This window comes from Bactrocera oleae, chromosome 3 (genome assembly GCF_042242935.1).
Source record: "Bactrocera oleae isolate idBacOlea1 chromosome 3, idBacOlea1, whole genome shotgun sequence".
Classification (NCBI taxonomy): domain Eukaryota; kingdom Metazoa; phylum Arthropoda; class Insecta; order Diptera; family Tephritidae; genus Bactrocera; species Bactrocera oleae.
This window is the reverse complement of record NC_091537.1, coordinates 57,193,653-57,221,133: the sequence shown is the minus strand read 5'-3', so window position 1 is coordinate 57,221,133 and position 27,481 is coordinate 57,193,653. Positions and strand designations below refer to the sequence as shown.

Below are 27,481 nucleotides of genomic sequence, written 5' to 3'. Positions count from 1 at the left end.
TAAATTTTATTTGCTAATTTAATTTAAAACGTTCATCATATAACCATGATATTTTATTATGACTTGTATTGTTTCTTTGTTATAATTTTTTTTATGTATATTTTTGTTTTATTTTGTATGATTTTTTTAAAAATTTATAATCCAGCCATCCAGAACACTTAGATAAATTTCAAAGAAGTCCTTCCACAGTACTTCGTTTGTCCGTGACGTCATTAGCTGTTTGCTTAAGACTGAAAAAATATACTGCGTGCATGATGCAAGCGTTTACACCCTAAAACATGTTCATAACAACTTCATGTTTTTAAAAAATTTTAAAAACCATCGCACATGTATGACGAACACGAATTTATTATGTTTACACGCTCATTCTTCTCATCACGCCGCACATGCTTGCAAACATGAATGACCGTGTAAAGGCCGCTATTAATGTTTAGCAATTGATGCCTAAATATTTGTCATGCCATACATTGCTTGCAATGAACTGTCACTTTGGTGGTTTGTCAGAGCTGTTTTAACTTGCAGAGACATTTTGAAGAGGAACATGTTCATGCATATCTTCATTTTATTTTAAGGATCATTGTAAAAATTTCACAAAACTTTTGAATGGTGCCTAACCGAGACCATTTTGAGAACGAATATTTCATTATAGAAAATGCCCATTTAAGAACATTGCCAACCCAATGGCAATGTGTTTGACAATTATTTAGCAATTTACATGGCACATGGAGATTTTTTACAATCTTAAATTGCCTGTCAAGATGCCCTGTGAGGTTCAGCTGCTTATAATAAAATATAAAGCACAGTGACAGTATATTCTAACACAAATTTTGTACGCTAAGTACTCTAATGGTATGATATAATATATATTTTTTTTTATACTTTAATTTTATTTATAGTGTTTTTAGCTCCCTCTTACGCTTCTAAAGACGGCTCAAAGCCATCCTATGGTAAATGCTATTTTATTATCATGTATTAAAAATATTATTAATTGAGTGTTTTATTGTAGTTAGTAGAATTAAAGAATGGAGAAACATATAATGGACATTTGGTTAGCTGCGATTCATGGATGAATATAAATCTGCGTGATGTTATTTGTACATCTAAGGTAACAATAGAATTTAGTTCTTTGTGTGGTGTTAGTATTTAACTTTTTTTTTTTGTTCGCGATGTAATGCAATAATGCAGTAAATAATTCTAGGCGGACTTTCTGGAAACATTAAGTGAAGTGTTAGTGGATATAAAAGTGGAAAATATAAGTGTATAACTCATTCGAAATGGGAAAAATGCGTACTTTAAATAGTCGATATTTTGAACTTTAAACCCAAATATCTCGAAAACTATAAGTTTCCCGCGGCCCATACCCATTTTATCCCCGAAAGCGTGGGACGTTATACTAAAGTTTTCCCAAATATTGAAATAAAGCAATTTTTGCATCATAAAATAAGTGTGTTAATAAGTTAACTATAAATCGAGAAATTGCAAGATACAATTTTTAACTTTTAATAAGAATATATATTCTTAATCTGGAGAATCTCTTCATATCCTTATTTATTCCATACCCATTTTAACGCTGAAATCGTGGAATGGTATACGAAAGTTTTCTCAAAATTTTTATTTTAGAGTAAACCTAGAATTGAATATTACTGTGCCAAATAGAAAGTAAAAGGGTAAATTCTAGAATAGTATCTCCCCGGACTCGGTGTTAAGACGAGTATAGTATGAAGTGTTGGTGAAAAATAGGTGCATAATATAAAATAAAAATTACCTATAAATCGAGAAATTGCAAGATGAAATTTGTCCAATTTTCAACTTAAAATACAAATATCTCGAAAACTAAGTTTCCGAGTGGCTATATCTATATTTAAAGTTAAGAAAATCAACTAATTATAATGCTTGCATCTTTGATTTGTAATGAATTCTACACTCCTAACTTTAACTTTTATATCCACTTACACTTCACTTATTCGTTTTACACATTTATTTTATATTAAATGGTGCAAGAATAACATTCATTCAATATTTAACTTCTTCTTTTAACAAATAATCAGTGTTACCTTATCTAGATATTTTACAAAGGCACCAAAAGGAATAAAAAAAATAATACCCCAATAGCAGGAAAGAAATACCACGTTATTAGTTTTTCGCGTACAATTCCTTTCTGCATTGGCGGCCATCGGCCGCGCTTAAAAAAAAAATAATCCTGATCCATTAGGCGTGGGCGGCCTTCGACCCCGCTAAAAAATAAAATAACTGGTCGATCCAACACCGTGATTAATGAAGCGAAAGGAAATTCTAAAGGAGTTTGTGTTACTCATCACACGCTTATGAATTTTGTGACGGTATAATCTTTCTTTTTTTTTATTTATTTTTATTTGTTTGCAAGATATGGCAATACTTATTTATTGTTTGCATGCAACCATTTTGTTATTGTTTGAATAAATGGATTTGAACCAAATTTTTATATTGAATTATAGTTATTTGCATCATATAGTGAAGTGTTAGTGCATATAAAAGTTTAAAATAGAAGTGTAAAATTCATTATAAATAAAAGAAACACGCACTTTAAATATTTAAATTTATTAACTTTATATAGAAATATCTCAAAACCAATAAAACAGCGATAACTAATTGTATATATTTTCTTAATCTAGAGAACCTCCTCTATCCGTTCATACCCATATTCGATTAGGGGGTCTAAATCCGAGCCAATTAAAATATTAATTGGAATTCAAAAGGTACGCAATCGCATCGTTTGAATTTTTGGGTAAATTTAGAATAAGTGTTAAAATGATTATGTGGTGATAGAGGAAGTTCTCCAGGTTAAGAAGATATTGTTGAACTTTTCAACTTAATAAAAATTTCCTAAAAACCATAAGCCAGCAGCTGGTATATACAAGTAAATACATACAGCTGCGGTCAAAATAGTAGTGTTACTGTGGCATAAAGTTTAGTGTTTATAATATCTTAAGTTGCCTAATTTGTTTGACGTTCTTCTTAAAATACTGATATGTAGATCCTATGCACTAAAAAAAGTACCACTATAACTGTATTGCTATTGCACTGCACGGCCCCTGAGCGCGATTTCATAAAAATAAACTTATTTTAAAGGGCAAAACGTATAAAGAAAATTTAATTAATTATTCACCGACGATGAATCGAAATGCTTTAAAACACAAACCGAATGCTGAAACATGTGGCGGACGACATAACTGGCTGAGAAGTTAAGCGCTTAGTAAGATTCTCAAAGCAGAATTATTTTGCACCTGCAACGAAAATTAAAAAAAGAACGGGGACTTTAGGTACGAATAGAATCAATACGTAGCAGTTTGCGAGATTGGCATTCAGCAGCTCATAGCCCAAGAGTGCCATTGTTATCAAAAAAACATGTGGCTGTACGGCCGAAGTTTGCAAACATTTTACAGACAGATGAATCCAAAATTGTGCTATACGGTGCTAGGGGCTCGTCAATACGTTAGACGACCAGTCAACTCGGAGTACAATCGAGAATACATCACCAAAACAGTTAAACATGGGTGATTCTTTATAATGATTTGGAGATATTTTTCATTTTATGGAATCGGACCGATATACTGGATTAAGGGAAGAATGGATCGTACAGTACATGGTTGAATTATGCAGGAAGTAATGGTACCCTTGACCTGCGAAGAAATGCCACTACTTTGGGTCTTTCAACGACACAGTGACCCAAAGCAAACAAGCAAGTTGGCTCAGCAGTTGTTTCAGAAATATTCTGTTAAGGTCATGGACTGACCTGCACAATCTCCTGACCTCAACCCTGTTGAAAAATTGTGGTACGACGTAAAGGAGGCAGTTGCCAATGCTAATCCAACTAATAATAAATAAATGCAAATTCTTTCGAAATTAAGTTTAAGTAATGTTAAAATGAATTAATAAATTAAGTTTTCTTTCATGTATAACATGTAAATAAAATAATTTGCCAAAATAAAAAGCAGAGTAATTATTTAGCAAATAGCAAAGTTACATTTTCTTTATTTAATTTCTTCATTGTGCGCACTACTATTATTTTGACCGCCACTGTATATATTAATCTAGAGAACTTTAATCCGCCCATATCCATTTGAACCCCGGATACGGGGGATTCTATTCTAAGCCTCAGCCGAATTTGTTTTCCTGTTACTCAACTTGTCTTTGCTTATTACAAGTTTAATTAAACTATAAGAAAATGCATTCATTTGCAAATTTATTATTATTTTATAACTTAAGGCAAAATGTTGGCCTACTACTACGCTACTTGCATTGGATATATGTATGTACATACATACATTTTGTATATACATAGGTACCATATACATATGTATCTTTATATTCCGGTTTAAATGAATCTTTCGAGGATATAGTTTGTCTTTATCTGATAATTACATCTGAGAATATCAATAACATTGTGCCAGTTTTTAAGGTTCTCCAAGATAAAACTTTACATATAAAAAAATTGTGCTCGTTTTTTCTACAAAAATAAACTTCTGATATTTTAAAACGCTGTGTTATGAATCGTTTCTTTTAGTGGTCACAGTTTATTTACTTATTTAAAATTTGTTTAATATTGTTTGGTACAATTTTAAAAATTTTCTGGTACAAATTACATCCTTCATTTAATTGTTAAAAAAAGCTTAAGGCATTATACCGGAAAAAATTGTATGGGAGATATATGTTATAGTTGTCCGATTTTCTTCATTTTCACTGTTATTGTAAAGTATGCGTTAGAAAACAGCACGCGTACAGATCAGGCAGGCCTATAAACACTGCTCTGTACCAACTAACGGCTGACATCCAGAACTCGCTGGAGAATAATGAGGTTGCGATATGTGCTTTCTTAGACATCATACATAGCATACTAGGATTGCAGAAACCACGGTGGGGGAGAGCAAGATACGTCATGGTACTACGAGAGGCTGCCCTCAAGGTGGGGTATTATCCCTCTTTCTATGGAGCCTCGTAGTAGGTGAACTCTTTGAGATGCTGACGAACAACAGAATCCGGCGCCAGGACCACGCCGATGACATTGTCATTATGGCAAGAGGGAAATTTGAGAACACTCTCTGCGATATAGTCCAAAGGGCTTAAGTCTAGCAAAGGGATGGTGTGATTCGGTAGGGTTCAACATCAACCCGTCAAAAACGACCGTCATCCCTTTACTAAAAGAAGATCTCTTCCGGGCTTTAGAACTCTATCCTTGGTGGCAGAGAGCTACTCCACCTTGTGGTGGAATCGGCACGTGGAGCTAACGCTGTTCAAAGCCACAAAGGCATCATGGTGTGCAGACGCCTGGCCGGCAGATCATGGGGAAAGCAAGCCAAGTACCATCAGGTGGCTGTACACCATGATCGTGAGGCAGACTTCGATAGGCCTTCAACTATCAAAATGCAAAGACTTGCATGCGTCTGCGCCACTGGGGCAATGCGCTCTTGCCTCACCGCAGCACTTGAGGTCATGCTAGAGCTCACACCGCTCCATTTAGTTATTAAACAGACTGCGAAGCATACTATGCTGCTAATGATAGCAGAGGGGGTATGGAAAAGGGAAAAGTTCAGAGCTATAATAAACCTCCCCAGAGACAAATTTCGGCTCCTTGTCGTGCTCTACACTGGGCACTGCTGGCTCAAGAAACATCTGTCTAATTTAGGCATAGCTTCTTGTGATAACTGCCGGTTCTGCACCGAAATTTGTAGATGCAGGCTCAAGGCCCTCGGTTTCATTTATGTGAACAGGGATCCCATTACCTCTATAGCACCCAGCAGGTTTCTAGAGTTTGTCAAGGTGCTGGGACTGCTGAAGGAGAGGGCACAATAGACCCTAGGTCACGGTGTAAACCTCATACCAACTATGTATCTATCTATCTATGTGTTAGATAATAGTTTTGCAAAATTCGGAGCTCTTAGCCTTTTAATTAGAGGCAGGCAACCATAAAATAAAATAACTGAATGAGGAAATTTTAGTATACCATCCCACGATTTTAGGGTGAAGACGGGTATGGTTGGATAGAGGAGATTCTCCAGATAAAGAATATTTATAATTATTATATTATATAACGGATATTGTTATAACTAAACAAGGTACCGTTTTTTTTTTGTCCGTTTTGTCATTATTTTCATATTCAAATTGCATTGGTAAATATTGTGCAATATATATATAATAATATGACACACAAACAGGTGACGCCATAGATAACGAAACTTTTGTTGCCGCACCAAAGAAATACATGTCTCAAAAGTTTACGCTCATCCGTTTCAGTTCTAGTTATTGTATCGTACACCCCACGAATTTAAATAAAAAGTATAGTTTTTTTTATATAGTTTTATAGTAAACGCAATCTTTTTAAAGTCTAATTTTGTAGATTTTTAAACATTTTCCGGTTTTGGCAGTAATGGAGGCAAATTAAATTGCACAATAAAGGCCTAAAGTTAGATTGCTTTTACTATAAAAACGAGTTTCTCTTTAAATTCGAGGTGTGTACGATACAATAACTAGAACTAAAACTAGATGAGTGTACACTTTTGACACATGTATTTCTTTGTTGCGGCAACAAGAGTCCCGTTATCTATGGCGTCACCTGTTTGTGTGGCATGATTAGTACCGTTAGTATCTTAGCTTATTGAGAATAATAGTAAATGTGTAGATGTGGTACCAGTCACATTCAAATTTTATTGTGATATTTAGATCTTTATTGAGAATTGATGGATCGCGAGTGAATAGGTGCGTTCGGGCAACCTAATAATGACATCAGTAATATCTGTGTTGCATATTTACTGATACTCTGCTGATGTGCAGACAAAAATTTAGTTTTGCCAATTATTAGCATAAATTGCGCCCAAAAAAACAGTAAAACGTGATGCTGTTGCAAGTTTTGCTAGAAATGTGTTACATTGACAAATTTGCAACACTGCTGTCATGATTGCCATCTCGAACGCACCCAATGCTACACCTTCAATATTGTGACGAATACGGATGATAGAACAAAATCGAATCAACGATAAATTGCCAGAAGCTACTATACAGCGAATTCGTAGTTGCCAGAATGTTCTAGAGGTTTTGTGAAAGATCTACTTTATAAGGACTGCCAGATTGTGCAGCACACACAGTTAGTTGTTGTCGTGTTAAGAGCAATTGAGACATAAGCAAGAAGTTGTAAGCTCGAATAACGAGCAATAAGTGTTAAGTTGTTAGAATTAGAAGTAAAAATAAGTGTATAGCCATTAAATTATTACTTTTATTTAACAATCCAGTGATCGAACTCAAGAGTGAGTGAGTAGACGATTTATCGAGAAATTCGGTTCGGAAATTCGAAACAAAGATTTAAAAAAATGGTTTTGCCTTTTCATTTGTTTAATTTTTCATTAGTTTTTCTACAAAATGTCACAAGAAAACTGATAAAAAGCGGCTATAGCTCTGAAGAAATAATTCAGAGACATGATTGGAGCAAAAAATGTTAGGAACCATTGTGAAGAATTCACAAGATCTTTGAAAATGCTAATAGGCTAAGGTAGATAATTTTTTAAAGCAAAAAAATAATGAAAGCCATTGAAAACGAAAGATAAGATATCAAAAAAAATTTAAGAGATATTTCAGCTGCTTAATTAGTATGAAATATTAAATGGTTTAATTTACTTTGCTGATTCCTGGAATTATCTTTAATTGTTGTATCTGTAATAATTTGTTTTGTGTTAACTCTTCCGCCCTTAAATTCGAGGGTTCTCGTTCGATGGAGTTGAGCAAAATTTTGGTACATCTTTTATCCCAATTTCTAAAGTGTATTGGTTGGGATTTCTTCCTTTATTTATTTTAAATTTCTTTTGCTTAAGTTTACTTAGAACAATTATGATTACAGACATTACAATTATTATTGATGTTACGTTAATAGTAAGGTAAATATAATTTTGTCTATTTAACAATGAATTTTTTTTAGTCTAATTTGACTGAAATTCTTTAATTGATTTTAAAGATAAAGGTTCTACTATGCATTGCCATTGATTGTAATATTACTGGCAATGACTAATTTTCTGTTATTTCTTCAATTCCACTATGCTGTTTATTGCTGTTATTTCTATTGAAAAATACATTTTTTTTCTATTTTAACACTCGTATTGCAATGGATGGTTTGGAATTTGTTTATTAACTGTTGTCTCTGTGTGTCGAATGGTGTTGCAATTGTATCAAATGTATAATATTGATACTAGTTGGGAAGTCGAGTAGTCTAGGATCTTAACATTGGCAGTTATTTATGTGACCGTCGCTAATGTCACAGTCAAATTAAAAAAGTAAAGAAAATAAAATAAATCCTATTTATTGTAGTTATTCTTATTAAATAATCTTTAATTTTGTTTTATAAGAGTTTTGTTAACCACTCTGCTCGATTCTGTTATAATTGTCGATGATTTGTTCTCCTTAACTATTTTTTGTAACGCGGTGTCAATTTTGGGTCATGTCTTTTGTTAATTTTTATCTCAACCGCCTGTCCTAGCCTTTGAAAGTCGTACTGTTCTTATTATGAAACTTAGAGTCTTGTTCTTGTTTGAGCTACAGTCTTTGTATATTATTTTGTCTGGCTTCCTCATATTGTAATTTGTTTGTGTAATCTTTGCTTCTGAAAAAGTTTTCTATTGGTTTTTGTTCAGTTGTGGAGTAGTTTGTAAAATTGTATTCATAAACTGCTCTATCAAGTAATTCTTCAAAATTTCTATCTATGTCTTCGGTCTTTAGGCATCTTAAAATCTCTGCAAGAGTTGAATGAAAACGTTCAATCTGTCCATTCGCTTTGTTTATCTGTGATGGTGGCCCGTAGATTTTAATCCTTAATTGGTCTTCTAGCATGAAAATTATGGAGTGAGAATTCAGTGATTTTTTGGCCATTGTAAGCTTAAGAAGCACTTATTTAATACCATTAACATGGAGCCGGAAACTCCTGAATACCTGCTAATAGACTGCACAGCAGTCTGTAGACGCAGGATCAAGGCTTTTGAATCCATATTTCCGAATAGGGATCACGTCGCCTCGCTGGCACCCAGCAGTATATTGGAATTAATCAATGTGCTGAGGCAATGTGAGTCGCTGTGATAGATACATAGACTTTAAGTGAAGTGTATTTGCCTAAGTGGTTTGCGTATTTCTATTGTCGAACTGAATTTAATTATTCTTGCATGAGCATATTTGGAATATTTATATATAGTTGTTAGTACTAATTTGTTTTCTGCTATAAATATGTCGATATGAAGGATTTGTCCTTTATATTCAGGAATTGGAGTAGGTTTTATTTTTGTATCTAATTTCATGGTCGTATTCTTCTAAGATGGCCTTCCATCTTTTAAGTTTTGAATTGTTGTGGTTGTAGCGGTTATCTAATCCCCCCTTGGGTGTTAAGGTTCAGGTTGATTCCCATCGAAGTCATCTAACAGTAGGCCCAAGAAACGCACTGTTTCAACGGAGTCAAACCACAGGGAGAGGGGTGTTAAACAGGTAAGTTTAATAGGACATGCAAGAAGGTGGTTAAGAGGCATACCGTGATAGTACGGAGTGCAGTGTTCTAACATGTCTGAACCTTCTTCGTCTGCGGCGTAGTTTGAGACCGGCCGGCCGATTGCCTTGTATGTTTCCAACAACGTTTGTTTGTCTTTTCCCCATGAGCTGCCGGCAAGCGACTGGAGGATTTTGTTGCGGCTCTGTACTTTGGCAGTTATCGCGAACGTGGCAGTTATCCGCTGTGGATTAAGTGGCGATAAGTGTTAAGCTCCTTGAAGTCAGGAGTCTCGATATGTAGAAATTAAACAGTATCGGGGAGAGAACACCACCCTGCGGGACCCCTTGTTTAATTCCTTTTAGAGTTTTGACCTCGAAACAGTACGGATGGTAGTCGGCCGCTTAGGTAGTTCATAGTTCACCGCTTCAACCCTGGAGGAAGCGTGAATTGTTCAATTTCCTCAAGTAGCGTTGTATTGTTGACTGTGTCAAAAGCTTTTGACAAGTCCAACGTTTAGACATGGTGGCTTTTGGTTAAGGCTATGAACTATCTGGGCGTTTATGACTTAACGTTCTGTGGTGGTGCTGTGCACTTTACGGAAGCCATGCTGATGATCTGCTAGGCTCAGGTGGTGGGTGAATGACGGGAGTAGCAAGGCCTCAAGTATCTTCACTGCTAGGGAAAGGCGAGTTATCGGACGATAATACTTCCCTTTGTTGGCGGGTTTCCCAGGTTTCAGTCGTGGGACAACTCTTCCGACTTTCCACACATCAGATATATGAAGAGTGATCACCGCCAAGTCGAGGACCATGGTTGGGTAGCTTACTCGCGTCGCGCCTAGATATTCTAGCATCAGCATATTAATTCCAATGGATTTACATGATTTTGCCTTGTTGCTGACAATTCGAACCTTCTAATTAGTGAAAGTAAGTGGCGCACTGTCTTTTAACATTTTGCGCAACCGGGTTACACATTGTTTGGTCTTGTCTGTAAAAGAGTGCAATGTAAATTGCCAGCTATTGCGGTCGTTATGCCTCCTCTGTTTTGACAAGGCCTTGACAATAGTCCAAAGCGTACTTACACCGGTGTGGAGGTTACAAAAATTCAAATGATCTATCCATTTTGTCCGCTTATGCTGGTTTACCACCTGCCAAATCAAATACCAATCGGTTCTCACCACGAAGCATCGCATCTATGTTCGGGTGATACCCTGTTGGGCCACATGTAACAGGGTTGATGTATATATTAAATATCTCGAGCTCGACATCGCCAGACCGGAGTGATTTTCCCTGACATTCAAGGGTAGTTTCCCTGCGGTCGAGGTCACTATCGATAAGGTGATATATTGTAGAACAATGTTTTGCAGTATGAAAGCTAGGCCTCCACCATTATCTCACTCGCGATCCATACGTATCACGTTGAAACTTGTACAACTCAGAAGTCCTGAGCGGCTGTCAAACAATGTTTCTTTGACCGCAGCTATCGTTATGCCCGTTCCCGGCTCATGAACGCAACTATCTCTCCGATCTTGCTCTGTGAGTCCGTTGCAGCTAAATTGTGGTAATCAAGTTAGTCGCACTGTGGTGTTGTTTGGCGACATCATTGAAGAGGATTACGGAACAGACTCCGGCAGCACGGGGCAACGTACGATACATTCCACTCACGCGTGGTGCGCAGGCCGGAACACGCGGGGAAAACACACCAGCTGGTACAAAAATTGCACTTTACTGATGTGACGTTCTGACGTATGTCGGTCTCATACACATAACAAACTGTGAGGAACCAGGAGTTGCCGAGTGGTTCCTGCACGAAGATTGGAGTGGGATGTATTTCTGGTTGTTTTTGTTTTGAGCTCCTGAGGACGGTAGATGTCTTTTGTTGGCCACTCGACTGGAGTTCCAGGGCAGTGCGCGGACGTAGTGCGATTTGGATGGTCGCTGAGGCTCGTTTCGCCATAGTGCGTTGCCACTTAAGGCCTGAACAGCCTTAAGATGGCTCCATCCTAACCGAGATGGAGTTTGGATGGAGCCTCTTGGCGTAAACGCAGCACAAAAATTTTTAGGGTTCCGGTTGGACTCAATGCTAACACGGGAGTGTTCCTGCTAGGAGTTGTTCAAGGAAAGACTATTTTTAAAACAAACCTCACCGATCCAAACGGGATTAGATCGCCGAAAACAGCCTTGGTGGAATAAAAACCGGTATCATAGAACCGAAGAATTGTATTGTTGTTGTAGCGGTAGATTTCTGCCGAGTTAACAGTCCTTGGCCGGATAAAATTTCGGCTCTGTTCCGGTTACGTAGACCCGACTGTCGTGGGAAATTGTATTGTCGTTTTTATTGCTTAATCTGTACGTTAGGTGTTGGTGATCGCTCAATATTTTTATTTTAGCTATGCCGTATAGGTAATTTTCTTCTGTTTTGGGTAATGTTGTTCATATAAAAGTGATTGGCTTTCCAATTCCTGTTCAAAGCATCCTCTTTCAAAGCATCTAGCCAAATTAAGTTCTTTCTATATGTTAGGATAGGTTAGTGTTACTTCTCTTGAAACTAATGCAATTTTTATACCCTGACTAGTATATATTAAGTTTGCCATGAAGTCCCAGAAAACGTCGGAGACCCTATTAAATATATACATAAATCATCGGCATGATGAGCTGAATGGTTTAAGCCATGTCCGTCTGTCTGTCTATTCGTCCTTCTGTTTGTCTGTATATATACGTGCTAGACCCTCAGTTGCACCTCTCCTTTCCTCACTAAGAAGCTACAAACTGAACAAATTTTGGCATGAGTCTAAGGCAACAATGTAATCTCCGACGAAATTGTTTAGATCGGATGACTATAGCATATGACTGTCATATTAACTGAAAGATCGGTGCTTGTATGGAAAACTCTTTTATTTAACGAGGTATCTTCATAAAATTAGCTTCGGTGCAACCGAAGTTAACGTTTTTTTTTGTTATTTTGTCGAATGTACTTCTAGTTGCGTCGTCTAGCTTGACGGTTTTCTTTTTTAATTGATTTACGATATTCTTCCGTCTTCTCTAAGAAAGGTATTGAGGAGCTTAGTTAATTTCGCGTAGTCTTTTATAAATCGTCTATAGGATCCGGAGAGTCCTAGACATGATATTAACTCTTTTAGAGTTTTTGTGTATGGAAAGTCGACTATTGCTTGTACTTAAGTAGGGTTCGTGTTTATTCCATTCAAAGATACTATAAATCCTAAACATTCTGTTTTTTTGTTTTTTTTTAAGAATTCGCACTCATTCATTTGTACTTTCATATCAGCGTCCCGTAAGAGTTTTAAAATTTGAAGTATGTGTTGAGCATGGGGTTTTTTATCTTTGCTGAATATGATTATATCATCGATATAAACATAACAGGATCCCCATGTGTTTTCCAAGAATGTCCTATAAAGCACGTTGAAATATTGATGAGGCATTATTTAGACCGAACGTCAGATTCTTTTAATGGATGAAACCGCTTTTCAGATCTAATACTGAAAATAATTAATTTCTACCAAGTTGTGCCGATTTATATCAGCAATTGGGTAACGGTCAGCTATTGTGATTGAGTTTAACTTCCTGTAGCTTCTGGCCTATATATTTTTTTTGGTGGATGCGTCCTATTTTTCTTGGAACGATCCAAATGGGGGAACAGGAAGGCCTTATGTTTCCATCGTTCAGTACTGTTTTATTTTTACCTGTCTTCTGGGGTATGTATGATTATTTAATAAACTGGTGTATTGGAGTTGGTTCTTACATTGTCGACGACTTTTGTGGCATAAGTAGCTTTTCATTGAGGTAAAAATTCTTGTTCATTATTTATTTCATTGTTTATTTTGGGAAATTGTTCATGTGGTTATATCTAACTATAACGTGATTGACATCTTGTGAAAATAGTTGATTTAGTTTAATTCTTGTTTTTGGTCATGAAATTGTCTTTAGTATGAGTGATTACAGATAGTTCTTTAAGAGTATCGTTGCCAAGTATTATGTGAAAATATGTGGGAGATGGGAGAAAATAAAATTGTACATTTATATTTGATAAGTTGAACAGGCTGGCATAAGTATGATGGGTTATTTCTATTCTAAACCAATAGGCGTGGTTGTAATCCGATTTCGCCCACTTTCGTACTATAATATAGAAATATGAGACGAATATTATGTACCGAATTTGGGTTTGGAAATCGATTAAGCAGATTCCAAGATATGGGTTTTCACCTAAAAGTGGGCGCCGCCACGCCCACTGACTTATTTTGAACGTGGTTCCTATAAATTCATCTCATACCATCCCAGAGATAAAAATTTAATGTCTCTGGCTTGTTTAGTGCTTGATTTATCGCGCTTTTAGTAGTTTTTAACAGTACCGTTATATGAGGAGTGGGCGGGGTTGTCACCCGATTTCACCCATTTTCACACCGTCGATAGAGATACTAAAAACATTTATTCCCAGAGAATTTTTTTATTATGGCTTCAGTGGTATAGGAGATATGCACATTAAACCTATTAGGGGGCGGGACCACGCCCACTTTTACAAATAAATTTAAACTGCAGATGCCTCCCGCTAATGTGATCCTGTATTCCAAATAAGAGTCTTGTATCTTGTTGTGGAGCTTAGTTATGACAATTTATTTGTTTTTGATTAATGGCGTTTTGTGGGCGTTGCTCCAATGACGGCAAAATTAACCTAGAACTTACCGATCGAAACAGGGTTAGATCGCCGAAATAAAAACCCTTGGCCGGATAAAATCCGGGTTAATTCCGGTAACGTAGAACCGGCAGTTTTGAGAATTGATTAAGTCAGTCGTTAAATATGATGATTATTTTTGTATAAATATCATACATTTTTTTCTTATTACTGGTACTTTTAGCAGGGATTTCATTCGAAATATTTTTTGCAATTACTGGTGAACATCCAAAACTTTCAATGCCTCTTAATGATGTGTGTATACCGCTGACCTCCTTTTCGAGTGTACTTATAGTTACTGGGATGAAGAGCCCTTCCCTGTTCCAGAAATTTGATTTGAGATTTTTATACAAATTTATTTTTAATTGCAAACTAAAAATTGGTCCGAACCTGTAAATGAGCCGATTTTACCCGATATTGTACATAAACGCCCGATAATTATTTTTACATTTTTTTATCTTTATGAAAATGCCTTGACTTTGTACAGGAAGACTCCGCTTAACGCTTAGGTTACGTTCCATTAAAATAAAGCGTAATGCGAAACAGCGCTAGACGACTATCTTGTAAATAATGGGGTTAAAAAAAGATTGGTAGAAAATTGGTTAGGTATTAAATTTAATAATTATGTCTAAAAAAAATATACTAAACAAATATCTCTTACAAAAATAATATAAACGAAAATATTAATAAAAACAAATAAAATTCTTAGCCAGTCAGATCGTTCAGTCTATTTTATGTTTCCAATTTTCAGCCTTTTTGTCAAAATAGCATCTCATGTAGTTTGCGTTTTCCTTTGGCGTTCTGTTAAAAGTTGTTGATAAGTGGATAAAGCATCTATAACACCCCGTATTGCTTTTGAAATTCTGTCGAAATTTGAATAATTTACAACAATTAGACAATACTTTCAGTTATGTATAGTGGTCCTTTTATCCGTCAAACATCTGCTTAAATGTTAGCTGTAAGTAGTAAGCTCTAAAATTGGATATAACGGCTTGGACCATTGGTTGGATGAATATATGTATGTGTGTATGCGGATGCACAATTTCAGGAAATCCCTAGGTAGAAATAAAAGGGCCGTAAACCGAGAGAGCGTTGAGTGGCTTACTGAATTTCAAATTATTTTTGTTGAGTTGTTTTTGTCTCCTGTCTCTAAGATACACATTTATTAACATAATATAATTAGGGTCCTTAGCAATTTTTTACACATAAATACCTAGAAATGCCCCATTTTTTTCCGCACCTCGCACGTCAACGGAAAGATTTCGATAAATATTTTCGGTTTTGCGATTTCACTGCTTTCGAAATTAGCGCCACCTACGGAATATATTTTATTGTGTCGGTAAGTGAGTTCAACTTCATAGCCATTTTAATTTCGATACGATTTCAACGTAATTTGTTTCGATCGAATCGACAGGTTTATAGGATTTAATGATTAGACCCATTGAACGTGTAACAGTGTAAATACAAATATTTCAATAACCATATTTTTAATGTGGATAACTTTATCAGCTCATAACTATTTAAAATTCGAATTCGAATGCTATTCTAAAATTTACCAACATATTTAGTTGAACAGTCAATTTATCCGATACTAAATTTCAAACTAACTAATGTGTTTTGTTTTAGGACGGAGATAGATTTTGGAGAATGCCTGAATGCTATGTACGAGGTAGTACCATAAAATACTTGAGGATCCCAGATGAAGTAATTGATATGGTAAAGGATGAAGCACAGGCTAAATCAAGAAATCGGTCCGAAATCAATAAAACACGTGTAAGTGGTGCCGTTCAAAATCAGAATATGAGGGGACAAGTTCGATCACGGTTTAAGAATGGACATCAAAATGGAGCAAAAAACGTTTTGCGTGGACAAACAAGTCGGCCTCTATCTCAAATTGCTGTCAATAAAAATAGAAAATGAACATTTTTAGATGCATCTACTGAAATTATTTAATTTTTATGTTATTTAAAGGGGTGGTCATTTATGAACTCATTTCAGGTTACGTCGTGGTCAAGTTTGCATATGTATTGGTTTAAACTGCTGGATTGACACCAACAATAGCATTAACGAGGAAAGTGTAACCCTACGTTGTATATGGCTACCAGCTGACATTATGCATGTTTATCGGCTACCAATCTGATGGAAAATGCTCAGACAACTAAGTAATAAGGTGTAATTTTTTTTTTTTATTATTTATTTCTACCATGCCTCATAGCACTAAGAACTGTTAAAATCGGGTCAATCGTCTAGGATTGTATGTGACTTTTGGAGTGCGAATACATTGAATGCCTTCAAAGAAAATATTGTTTCCTATTGAATTATTTACCCTAATTTATTTAATAGTTTTCTGTTTAAATACAAAACAGTATTGGAGACAACATCAACACCCACGACGCGAGATAATGCGCTCATCAAAAGTTTACTTCAATAAATTGAGTCTTTCGTTGGCTGTATAGAATGTAGCTTCGTCTTGTCAGAACCAAAGGTCGTCCACATTAACATCCTCAGAATCAGGCACAACAAAGTCATTAATTATGGCTTTATAACTTTCCTCATTGACTGTAACATCATGGCTGACTTCATTTTAGAAGAAATATGGTCCAATGATTTCCTCTGCCCATAGAGCAAACCATAAAGTGACGTTTCGGGGATGTAACGGCTTGTCAATAATGGCTTGTGGATTATGATCACTCCTAAAGCGACAATTTTGTTTATAACCGTACCCATTCAATCGAAAACGAGCTTTATTGCCAAACAAAATATCGTTTGAAAATCTGGATCGGTGGCTATTTAGTTTTGACCTCGTTTACCAGACGTGCGGCTCGCCGTTCGGCTTCATTTCTTGCACGAGTTGGATTTTGTAAGCCAGCAAACCAAGATCCTTCCGGAAAATCCTCAAAAAGTGGATGGGCATGGCACCAATTGTTGCGTAAGGTGACGGATGGACTCATACGGGATTTGTTCGATACTCTGCTTCACAGCACAAATGGCGTCTTCGGTGTGCATTGTACGGAGTCTCTGACGATGCGCACTAGACTAAACATGCTGCGAAACCGTGACCGAATATTGGACGCAACGCGCGATACATAGCGCAAACAAAACCATTATTTAGGTAAAAAATGTGACCAATTCGCAAACGTTGTGTAACAGTAAGTATATTCATTATGAAATGGGAAACCAAACTCGGTATAAATCAAGTAGCAGTGTTTTTACACCATTCCTTCTGTTTTTGCAGCTTTCTAATAGCGATCAATCACTTTTGTGACTTATCATCAGTAAGAGTATTACTAAGGTTGCGTACAAAACGGTAGAAAAATTAAAACTCTGACAGATGATAGTGAAATTTTGACAGGAGAGATATGTAATATTTTAACAACTTATAAATGTGAATGCGGATATGCATTCACGAATAAAGTTATAGGTAACATGTGAGTCATAAAATATAATCAGGGGTGTTGCGAAATCCAAGACAGGTTTGCGAAGTGGTCAGAATTGCAAACCAATTCTGATTTTCAATGGTGTAACAGAATCTGATTTGATTTTCGTCTTTTCGAACATACGCGAAACCTATATTCGAATCAGCTATCAAACACCAAATCAAATCTGTCGGCGACGGTCCTCTTGCTTTGTTTCTGGTATCGAAATCGATAAAATTGGTTTCCGTGACACCCAAAATTTCCGTTACGAACGGCGAACCAATAATATCTGAATCCATGATACCTAATAAATTTTTTTTTTTTCGGACTCCAGCATTTTCTGTTTTACCGAAAAATTTATTCTTACATAACTTTTTCTGATTCGTACCACACAACATTAAAGGTAGATAAGGTTAGGTTATAAGGACGATCTTAACAGGGACCTCACTTGGACAGCTTAAAGCGCCAATCAATTGTGTTACTTAAAGCTCTTATATATGGGATTTTCCAATAGGGATGATATAATTTCTAAGTGTCGTTTCGGCCATTTTTAATATGTCATGATCTGTAATTTTTTTTTTCATTGTATTTAGTAATGTTTACAATTTCATTGTGGAAAGATATACGCAAGAACATCGTTTACAAATTATTCAATTTTACTATCAAAATAATCTTTCTCCAATTGCAAATTTTATGGTCCTCTCCGAAAATCCACAAATTATTCCTGAAAAACCATTACATTCACAGTGCTTGTGATATTGAATGGCCTCCAAGAAGTTGTGATTTAACACCATTAGACTCCTTTTTGTGGGGTTATTTGAAGTCATTGGTCTTTAGCAATAAAGCATACTCTCTTCAAGCATTAGAGTTGTTGAACGTGCCATTTATGACATACGGCTTAATTTAGTGGAAAAAGTACTCGAAAAGTGGTTCATCGATTTCTTTCCTGCAATTCAGAACTTAATTGTATCGATCGTATTTCACATTAAATAAAAAATATTTGAATTTTCTTAACTAGTGTATTTTTTTTCGAAAAAAAATTATATCACCTTTATTGCAAAACCCTTCAATAGATCTTACCCTTACAAATCGACAAAGCGCTTTGAACGTTTCACAAATTTGTTGAGACGACTAATATCAGTTTTGGCTATGTCTTCTGGTTCGCCGAAGATAATTTTTAGCCTTACCGCATGAATGCCTATTGGACAATGTCCTGTAAGAACCCCTACGATAGCGGCAAGAGGACCAAAGGGCAAATAGTTCAGAAGATCTCCTGCGTTCTACTCTAGGCTAAAGGGGACTTGCAGTCGCATAGAAGCGGGTCGTCGACCAAAGGCTGCATAGCTGCCACTAGAGATCTAACTTGGTCCCATTCCAGTGTGAGCGGGGTAAGGGGCCCCCTCTGGCTAGCTCCTCGGTTTCGCAGTTGCCAGCGATTCCGTTATGAACACGCACTCATTAATGCTATATCTATTGAAGACATACACTCCTAGTCAAGGAGTGGGCTAGCTTTGAGCGCACAGTAAGCGAGCCCTACGCGAGTATTGTCGCTATACTGTTGATATAGTGAATGCTCATCTCTCTGAAATAGGCTGCACTTCGGAGCAGTACGTCTACCGCTACTTTAATAGTAGCCACTTCAGTCTAAAAACACTACAGAGATCCGGTAGCCTAAAATTAAGATTTAGGAAGAACTCGTTAAACAAAACTCCCTCTCTAACTTTCTCTTCTACCTTCGACGCATCCGTGAAAAAATTTTCGTAGAGCTAAATGACCACCAATCCTTTTCCCTATAACTCTTCTACAGCAATATAAGCCCCTACTCTATCTACGATATTTGGCCTCCATCAAAGCTTTCTATCAAAGTATTTCATCTCATCAATCCCCCTGCGTTGTGCCATTGTTAACCTATAGGGTTTACCCCACTCCGCCACGACCGTGCAGTCGCTGAGAAGACTATATACGAGGTGCTTAGGGTTCGATTCCTTCGATGTCGAAAAAGGTGCCTACAACCAAGTTCTTGTGCATAAGCGCTCCCTACCGACGTGGGAGCTCTTTCTAGGCTTTCGTATAAACGCTAACTTAACCAATCTCTAGGCTTTCGGAACATGCCCTAATTTCACGCAGTTCGCATAGATGGGGAACAGCTCGCTGCATGACCAGTTGACAGTCCGCTGCAGTTGCGCCGATATTATGTTATCGGGGCCCGGAGACTTGAAAGGTTTGAATGAATTCAGCGCCCATGTAAGGTGACGATTATTGAAAAGATCCAAGAAGGCTGTCCATGGCTATCCCTCTCGAAGCTTCCCTAGCGGAATGCTTCAATAGTGAGCATCCAGAAGTCGTTTAAACGACTTCTCGATGCTCACCGTCCAACCACTATCAAATTTTCTCAGATATCTCACTGGAGTGGAATTTTTCGCTAGAATGCGCCTAAACCGTGAGGACTCATGACAGGCTTCTACATTTCCGCAGAAGGTTCTCCACGAAGCTTTCTTGGCTGCTTTTTAACTTGGACATGTGTAAAGCCTATCCTGCCTTAAACAGCGCCCAATCGTCACTAGAGCCACTTCTACGGGCTATGTGAAAAGAGTATTTTGCTCGAAGACCTGATCTCCGTTAGCTCGAAGAGTAATGTTTAGCAAAGGGATTTCAATTTACCTTTCTGAGTATTCAGAGGATAGGAGCCTTTAAGAGTAGTCCTACACTGATAATGAAAACCTCGACGAGCTCAATAATCGCCCCTCGGATAGGAGCGAGTCCTTGTCGGTCAAAGCGTCCAAGCTAAACTAATATATCTATAAAAAGAGAAGGAAGAGTGCAAGTTCCGTAGTCATTACCGAACCGATCCTTTTCAAATAAGTGCTCGAGACTGAAGATGGATCCATCAACTGACGATCCGCCCCCTGTGCTCACCGCGTCCGAGAGGCTGGAGTCTATCTCCAGTTTAGTTTCCTCTCCCTTCTTCTCCGACCCCATTGTAGGTAGCGGGTGAGCCGCCCTGGCTTCCGTCTGAAGTATTATGAGGACCACCCGCTCGAAGCCATAACTAACGGCCACTTTTGGGACAGTGCAAGGACTGAGAGACTCCTTGTTTAGGAGTATCAGTACTTGCCGATGTGGCTCCTCAGTCTTCTTCACCAACATCTCTTCGATTTCTTATGGGGTGGAATGTTTGGCTTCAGCCCTACCTTTATTTACTGTCGGCAGATTCCCACCGACTTCCACTAACCTACCATCTTGTGACGGTAAGCCATGTTCTTCCGGGGTTGCCATTACCCTTTTCCGAGAAAGTTTTCATCGCCATTGATGGCGTCTCGCCCGAGAGACTGTCCATTGAGTTCGGTTCCGTCCTCCCCTCTCCCTCATCCTTTTTTCATTTTACTTTGTCATAACTATACATGATGCAAGGGTGCCCACTCAGATCCGCTATCCACTTCCTGAGGAGGAAGTCGCCTTATATGGTCCCAAAGTTATCTTGGTTACGAGGCAAAGACCTGGGATGACGCACGCTCTTCTGAGCGAATGCGTTCAGAGCCAATCAGCACAAAGAAGGAGTTATCTCATTTTATATCTACCATACCCACTTAATGATGACGAGAGGGGAGCGTACTCCGAGGACTGCCAGGATTTTAACGGGACGGAGGCGGCCTTGGTATTAACCCACCAGCCATTTTTCATACTGCATACTTAGGTGACAGAATACCTCGACCACCAGCTCAGGGTTCAAGCCAATCCATCTAAAAATCCATAGCAAGGTCCGTGTCAAGCAAGAGTCAAAAGTTCGTAGGAGTCTAAAGGCCGTGACCTGCGGTTATTTAGCGTTCCCAGGATCCACCGCGCGAAGGCGAACCTGCTATACATCCCATACACAATAATAAATATTATATACAATATTAACATATCTATAATATTAAAATAGCAAAAAACTAAATTTTTAATATCAGAGAGAAGAATGGAAAGTCAAAGCCTTAATTCTGACTTACTCTATGTTTACCTCATAACAATAATAAAGTTTAACTTTCAACAATTGTTCTTCAAGCGAGGAGACATTTATGTAAGTTAATCTTAAGTGCCCAGTTGTATGCCTCCGCGAACAGTTACAATCAAGTTGCAAACGGAGATCGCTATACTCTTTGGTGGGAAGAATGGCATGCGTAGGAAGTCATCAGAGAGTGCAGTAGTCAGGATATGAACTAATTGGAATTGCCTCTGGGGGTAATAAGAGTTGCCAGTTAAGCAGGAGGGAGGAGCGTTTTGAGATACTTACTCTACCGTTGTTGTTGTAGCGAATATTTACGTCCTGTGTGGGAAAGTAACTGAAACTAAACTCTTGTTGTTTTAACGCTTATCCACACCCTGTTTGGGCCTCAAGCCGCAAGTTAACGGATGATTGTAATATTAAGATATAATACTTTTAAACATATGCGATAAATTCCATTGCCGCAATATCTTACTGCCGCAATGACTTTATATAATTTAATGAATATACCATATGAAAAAATTATTTAAATCCCACTTTGCGATTTTGTAATATATTAAAACAACTAATTTTTGAATTTTCAATGCCTAATAAAGCGGATTAAATGTATTAGCTCTCTAATCTCTACTACGAGGCATAACATAACATGAAATTTCATCTCATACATTCCAAATTCGCGTTTTCTTTAATTTTCATTGTTTTACAAATTTTGTTAGTTATCTTGAACAGCAGCAACAAATCTGTCCGTTCACATATTTTTTTGGTAGGATTTGTCGTCCTTCTTTTTCAATTGCGTGTATGTCAAAGTTTAAGAGGTGATTTACACCCTCACATTCAATGCTATAAGAGTTGGGTATCTTCTTATCTCTGATACAAACATGTGAGCATATTTTTCAGCTTGTATTATATTATTTCATTTTCCTTAGGGCCGGCTCGAGACAATTTACCGCCCTATTAACAATATTTATAAAATTTGATTATTATTCAGATCATTTTATCAAAAAAAAACACTCATATTCCAAAGGTTTCACATAATTTTTAAAAAATTATTATTATTAGTACTACAAAAAAAATTTAAATATTTTCGTGCTTTAATTTGAGAAAATCAGACACAACTGTTTTAGTGTTATGTTTTTTTCACGTCATTTTAAGTGTAAATGAGAGAAATAATGCTATATATGTATTTACCATATATCAAGGTGTTTTTATCTAACTTTTTCTAATGTATGTTTTAGTGGGGAAATCCCGTAAAAACGAATCACAAAAGCTAATACATATGTATTTACAATATATGCAGGAGGTTTTTGATTTGAAAAGTACTTGTATATTAGATATGTTTTAGTGGAGAAATTGCGCCAAAATGAAATTAAAAGAGGAAATTGTCAACGGAATTTTAGTTTTAAAAAAATTTCGACGGGAGTGTTTCAATTCGTTTCCCTGAAATTTTACACCTGTCCTTTTCTCACAAAGAAGCTGCTTATTTGTCGGAACAACCGATATCGAAAACTCTTTCACTTCACGAGGTATCTTCACGAAATTTGGCACGGATTATGATTTAAGGCAACAATTTAATCTCCGAAGAAATTGTATAGATCGGATTACTATAGCATATAGCTGCCATACAAACTGAACAATCGGAATCAAGTGTTTGTATGGAAAACTCTTTCACTTGACGAGGTATCTTCACGAAATTTGGCACGTATCATTATTTAAGGCATTAATCAAATCTCCGATGAAATTGTATAGATCGGATGACTATAGCATATAGCTGCCATACAAACTGAACAATCAGAATCTAGTGCTTGTGTGGGAAACTCTTTCATTTGACGAGGTATCTTCACGAAATTTGGCACGGATTATTATTTGAAGCAACAATTTAATCTCCAAAGAAATTGTAAAGATCGGATCACTATAGCATATAGCTGCCATACAAACTGAACAATCGGAATCAAGTGTTTGGAAAATTTTTTTATTTGACGAGATATCTTCACGAAATTTTTTTTTGGTTTAAACTCTTCACATTAATGTTAAAATTACCGAATTTGACGGTTTTTGAGTAAAATTTATTTTAACCCTTGAGGAAAGCCTATTGTCGTTCAAGACTTTTTTAAAACTTCAATAATGACCACAAAATTTTTTTTAAGTTAATAACTTTTAATAGGTCAAAACGAGGACTCTCCCCAGCTTCCAGAACATTTATCAAAAATTTTTTTGTCCAAAAAAAATTTTAACTAAAAATTTACATTAAAGTGAGTGGTCTAAATGTTAAAAAAAATTTATTTTTCCTAAAATTTTCTTTTTTTATAATCTACAAATTTTACCCTCTGGCTAAGCAAAATCAAAATTTGTTTTTTCGCTCAGCCCTAATATATACACACTTCTTAAATAAATTTTATAAAATAGATATGGTATTTGGTTTTTTTTATAATAAAAAATATTGCGAAACATTTTAATATTAATTATTCGACGAAATCCTGAATGGATTACAATCAAGTTTGGTATTTTATTAAGTTATATTATATTATAGGTAAAAAACTTAGTTTTATTGGTATACAATTTTAGTTAGCGTTAGCTAATATTATAAATATATAAAATAAATAAATACGAATGTTGAATTTAAAATTGTTATGTACATACATATATATATACATATATGTAATTAGAATACGACGAAGCACCCAGGTATTTGTGGACGGGTCCACTGCCATATCTAGGCAGGCGACGCTGTTCGAGTTCCCTAAAAAGGAAGATGTTCGTTAGAATTGGGCAAAGGCTTACAACATAGTTGTGTCGCTTTCGATACCCTATTTATTTGTCGCAACCATTTTGACCCAGAGTACGTCTTTAGATTCAGACTTTTGCCTGGGACTATTCCATCCTTAAGTTTAGAGAATACGACATAACCTTGAAGGAATTTGAGGAATATTCCATTTTGGAGGAAAAAAGATTAGGATCAGGGCAACAAAATAACTACGTACGCTCTGCATTAGACAGCCGCGAATGATTTGCTCGATCCGCATGTTTTTTATCAAAGTAATGCGTTTAAGCTAAATAAAAAGATAGAAGAGATAGAGGGGTTAATTAAACAATTAGAAACACAAAATAAAGAACTTAAAGAACGTGCAATAGGTGCGGATGAAACATTCGCTAGGATGATCTTCACAAAACGCACTTTAGTGACAATGAAAAGACATTAAGACAAAATACTAATTACATGCTATTAACTCTTCAATTTTCAATTTATTAAAAATTAGTGAAGAAAGCCCCTTTTTCATGCACGAAGGTTCTAAAGTGTATTGTTTATATGACTATTGCCACCTAAAATAGGATATTCCAACTCCTGATGGAATAGTCAGTTTTAATGTTATAAAAAAACTACACGCTATGAATCAGAACAATACACATTTAAAGATTTGTAGGAAATTTACAGAGTCCCACATATGTATATCCCGGCGTCTTTGAAAAAATGTCAGTTAAACGTGCAACTCAAGTTCTGAGTAATTTGGTCGCGGCTGACATAGAAATTGCCTATAGCCAATATCTATTTGGCTCTGACGAATATTTAAAAAAATGATTAAAGCCGACGCAGTTATTTGTGAAGAGAATAGACGATCTCTTCCATGATTTTGGTTGCAAAAATCCATTGAAATAGCCGCTTTAAAAAAAAATGATTTCAGGAAAGTTTAACGCCTAAATGATCACATACAGTTTTTGAAAATCCGAATAGTAATGTGAATTGTATTGACGGTTTCCGTAACGGTAACGGTTGACGGTTTAGCGATCAAAAGGAATTAAAATATATATTCCTTGGGACTTGAATCAGGAAGCGTTGGAAATTTTTTTTTTATAGAGTCCGTGCCCTGACTCGCACTGGTATGAATACCCATCCCACTGCCCATGAAATTCAATATAAAGTAGGACGATTAATATCGGAGAAAATTTTAAAGCAGAATTTCGAAAATAAGGGGACTAATTGTAATAATAATGACAACGTAAATTTAGATTGAAACCTAGGCCCCGAAGATCGTCATCTTGACGATGTGCAGGAATATGAGCAAATCGGTTTGGAAAAATTAGTTATTCCAGACGAAAATTTTGTTGAAAAGGACGACAAAGCTGACGTCCAAGTCAAGCGGTATTACACAGGCTGTGGTAACAAGGCAATCCTTACACCAGAAAATTCTCTGTATAATTCATTGGCCTTAATTGGATGACGGCGATTTAAGGCTGGTTAATCCAAGTGATAGGGTCTTCGAAGTGTGTCGACTGCAAATGATGTGGTACGTCAAGCTCTTCAAAAAATATGCTCATTATTCTAATGTTCGTTGTCGTTGCTATACAACAAAAAAACAAAAAGGTTTTTCCTCAATGCTTGATTCAGTCAGATGAGGGTTATGCTCATAAAACCAAACTTTTAGAGTATTTAGTGACCATTCTTCTGTTTAAAAATTTTAATTGTTTAGTGAATCAAGAAACAAATAGGGAACGACATCGGGAGGCGCGATGAAAAAAAATAAAATTTAATATGTTTCAAGTAAGGACCCGTTGATTAACAAACATCTCAGTTTCGGATGAGTAATAAGTGTTGTAATAGAAAGAGAATTGTGTAGATGGCGCTCAACACGGCGTGTGTTAATACGAGCATCAAGGCTGAATCAGAACGTGTAGAGAGTCCAGACGGACAAGTTGTGTGTTAATGACATATCTTAATAAATAAACGACTTAATAATTTTATTTCATGTGGTACCGTTTATTAATATAAATCCTTCAAACACAACAAGGCGCTGCGGCTAAAGAACGTTTGAGTGCAATTAGAGAATTTTGTTAATTTTTTGAATTTTGTAGAGTGTTGAAGTTAACAAACTGTAAAAATGGTGAACGAAACTGAACCGGTAAAAACACCAAATTTCTCGGGATTAACTCCCCCGGAAAGCTTGAATAATTTAACGGATGAAGGATTTAAACGGTGGAGAGTACGTTTTGGAATATATCGCACGGCTTCAGGAGCCAAGAATTTGTCCAGCGAAAAGCAAGTCGCCCTTTTATTGCATGTAATTGGAAACTCTTGCACCGACATATACGAAACGCTCAACCTCACAGAGCTAATAAAGACATTTAAAGAATATTTTGTACCTGCAAGAAATGAGAGTGTAAATTCACACATATTTAATACACGTAATCAACATGAAGGAGAAAAATTTGACGCATACTTAACGGAAGTACGAAAATTAAGTTCGGAATGCAACTTTGGCGATTTGAAAGATAGACTGATTCGTGATCGCATAGTAGCAGGAATACGTGATATAAAAGTAAAGGACAGATTATTAAGAGAAAAAGACTTGAATTTGGAAAAAACGATTCATATATGCAATCGGCCGAGTTAGCTGTGAGTCTGGTTAAGAAAATGGATGGCAAACATGCAACAGTAAAAAAATTTGACATTTTAGTAAGGTATGTCATAGAAAAGATAATAAAAGTAAAAAAGTGAGTTTTTTTGATACTTATGACAATTAGACTATTGAATTAAAAGACCTGCTACAAACAGTAGAGTTTGTCGATTATAATAATTTTCCGTGGTCTCGTTTTAAAATTGATACAGGCGCACAATGTAATATAATCTCTACTGAAATGTGTAGAAAGCTTGGAATTACTGATATAAAAAAGTCTACGTTAATGTTAAAAGACTATTCAGACAAAAAAATTAATAATATTGGTAAGGTAGATGTGAAATGTAAAATGAATGGAATCACGAAAATGACTGAATTTCAAGTAGTTGAAGGCAACTATGCGCCAATATTGGGTTTAGAAACTTCTGCAAATGAATTTAAATTGATTAAAAGGTTGAATTTTGACAAAGAAACGGAAGTTTCAAAAGTAAGTGTAAATGATCGAAATAAAATATTACTG

At 36.3% G+C, this 27,481-nt stretch overlaps 1 protein-coding gene across 1 annotated transcript; it reads left to right on the top strand.

The window, feature by feature from the left end:
* Positions 1-690: 690 nt before the first annotated feature.
* Positions 691-16,121, top strand: LOC106623909 (U6 snRNA-associated Sm-like protein LSm4). The gene is made up of 4 exons (XM_014243545.3): positions 691-849; positions 906-947; positions 1,007-1,105; positions 15,803-16,121. The coding sequence occupies exons 1-4, from the start codon at positions 847-849 to the stop codon at positions 16,094-16,096; spliced, it is 438 nt and encodes a 145-aa protein (XP_014099020.1). The 5' UTR covers positions 691-846; the 3' UTR covers positions 16,097-16,121.
* The last annotated feature ends 11,360 nt before the right edge of the window (positions 16,122-27,481 follow it).